The sequence below is a fragment of the Eumetopias jubatus genome, unplaced genomic scaffold, assembly GCF_037043125.1.
Source record: "Eumetopias jubatus isolate StellerSeaLion01/CBP00866 unplaced genomic scaffold, mEumJub1_p1.0 scaffold_16, whole genome shotgun sequence".
Classification (NCBI taxonomy): Eukaryota; Metazoa; Chordata; class Mammalia; order Carnivora; family Otariidae; genus Eumetopias; species Eumetopias jubatus.
In genome coordinates, this window is record NW_028274822.1 from 67434117 (window position 1) to 67435548 (window position 1432).

Below are 1432 nucleotides of genomic sequence, written 5' to 3' on the forward strand. Positions count from 1 at the left end.
CCGCGGGGAAAACGGCTTTCAGAGGGTGCGTGGGGCCGGGACACAACGCCTGAAGTCCCGCCAAGGGGCGGGGCGGGGGGGGGGGGCAGTCGTCCGCTGGTGATTACGTCACCAGTCGGAAGGCGGCTGCGGCCGCACAGGGGCGGGGCCTCTGCCTGCGGTGGCGTCACCAGTCGGAAGACACCCGCAGTCGCACGGAGGCGTAGCCTCGCCGGCGGTGGCGTCGCAGGAGGCGGGGCCGCGGCCGCCCTAGGGGGCGGTACCGCGCGGCGGTCACGTAGCTCAGGTTCCCGGGCTGCTGCCGGGCGCGCGTCGGTTAGTTCCTGTGCGCCAGTCCCCGCCGCTTCTCCGCCAGCATGCCGATGTTCGTGGTGAACACCAACGTCCCCCGCGCCTCCGTGCCGGACGGGCTCCTTTCCGAGCTCACTCAGCAGCTGGCGCAGGCCACCGGCAAGCCGGCTCAGGTTTGCCGGGAGCGAACAGGGCGAGGGGGTGCCGGCCGGACGAGGTGGTCCCGGGTTGGGGGGCGGGGGAGGCGACTCCGGGTTGAGGCTGTGGACGGGGAAGGGATGGGGTGGGGGGTTGCCCGGAGCCCGGCGAGGTCTCTCGGGCCGCCTGACGGCACCCCGTCTCCCCACAGTACATCGCGGTGCACGTGGTCTCAGACCAGCTCATGGCCTTCGGCGGCTCAAATGAGCCGTGCGCGCTCTGCAGTCTGCACAGCATCGGCAAGATCGGAGGCGCGCAGAACCGCTCCTACAGCAAGCTGCTGTGCGGCCTGCTGGCCGAGCGCCTGCGCGTCAGCCCGGATAGGTGAGTGGGGCGGCGGGGGTCACCGAGAGGCGGGGGGGGGGAGGGGGGCCCGCAACCCCCTGAGCCTGGCTTCCACGCCCCGCAGGATTTACATCAACTACTACGACATGAACGCGGCCAACGTGGGCTGGAACGGCTCCACCTTCGCGTGAAGACCACGCCTGCCCGACCCGCCTGCACCAGGCCCTGCCACCCCGCAATAGTATGCCCACTTCCCCCCCCCCCCGCCCCAGCGACCTCCACCCCCAAGTTGAGATAAATAAACGGTTTGGAGGCTGCATCTGCCTCGGGCTTCCTTGGCTTTCCGAGGAGTGGGTGCAGGGCTGGGACAGTGACCTGGGAACCGAGGTCGGGAGGGTTGCCCCCTTGGAATCTACTGTTACGGTCCTTTCTCCTAGTTTTGCCCCGTCAGAGGCCCCAGCCTTGATTGGCATCCTGCCCGGGGCCACAGACCCAGAAATCAGACTAAAATCGGAGCCTCCCATTCAACTTGCAGCTTTGCCCTCCCAGGGCAGGCTCCTGATTCTGCCCTTGCCCGGAACCCAGAGTTGAATCCATTCCCGCCCACAGGGGCAAGGCAACCACGTGGGCTCCGGCTGGCTGGCTGGGGAAGAAGAGT

At 68.6% G+C, this 1432-nt stretch overlaps 1 protein-coding gene across 1 annotated transcript; it reads left to right on the forward strand.

Moving 5' to 3' along the window:
• The first annotated feature begins 257 nt into the window (after positions 1-257).
• On the forward strand, positions 258-1068 carry MIF (macrophage migration inhibitory factor). The gene is made up of 3 exons (XM_028095508.2): positions 258-464; positions 641-813; positions 899-1068. The coding sequence occupies exons 1-3, from the start codon at positions 357-359 to the stop codon at positions 963-965; spliced, it is 348 nt and encodes a 115-aa protein (XP_027951309.1). The 5' UTR covers positions 258-356; the 3' UTR covers positions 966-1068.
• The last annotated feature ends 364 nt before the right edge of the window (positions 1069-1432 follow it).

Coding starts and splice junctions, on each gene's coding strand:
- MIF (XM_028095508.2), top strand. CDS start 357: ATGCCGATGTTCGTGGTGAACACCAACGTCCCCCGCGCCTCCGTGCCG. Junction 465..640: donor CCACCGGCAAGCCGGCTCAG/GTTTGCCGGGAG, acceptor GTCTCCCCACAG/TACATCGCGGTGCACGTGGT. Junction 814..898: donor CTGCGCGTCAGCCCGGATAG/GTGAGTGGGGCG, acceptor CACGCCCCGCAG/GATTTACATCAACTACTACG.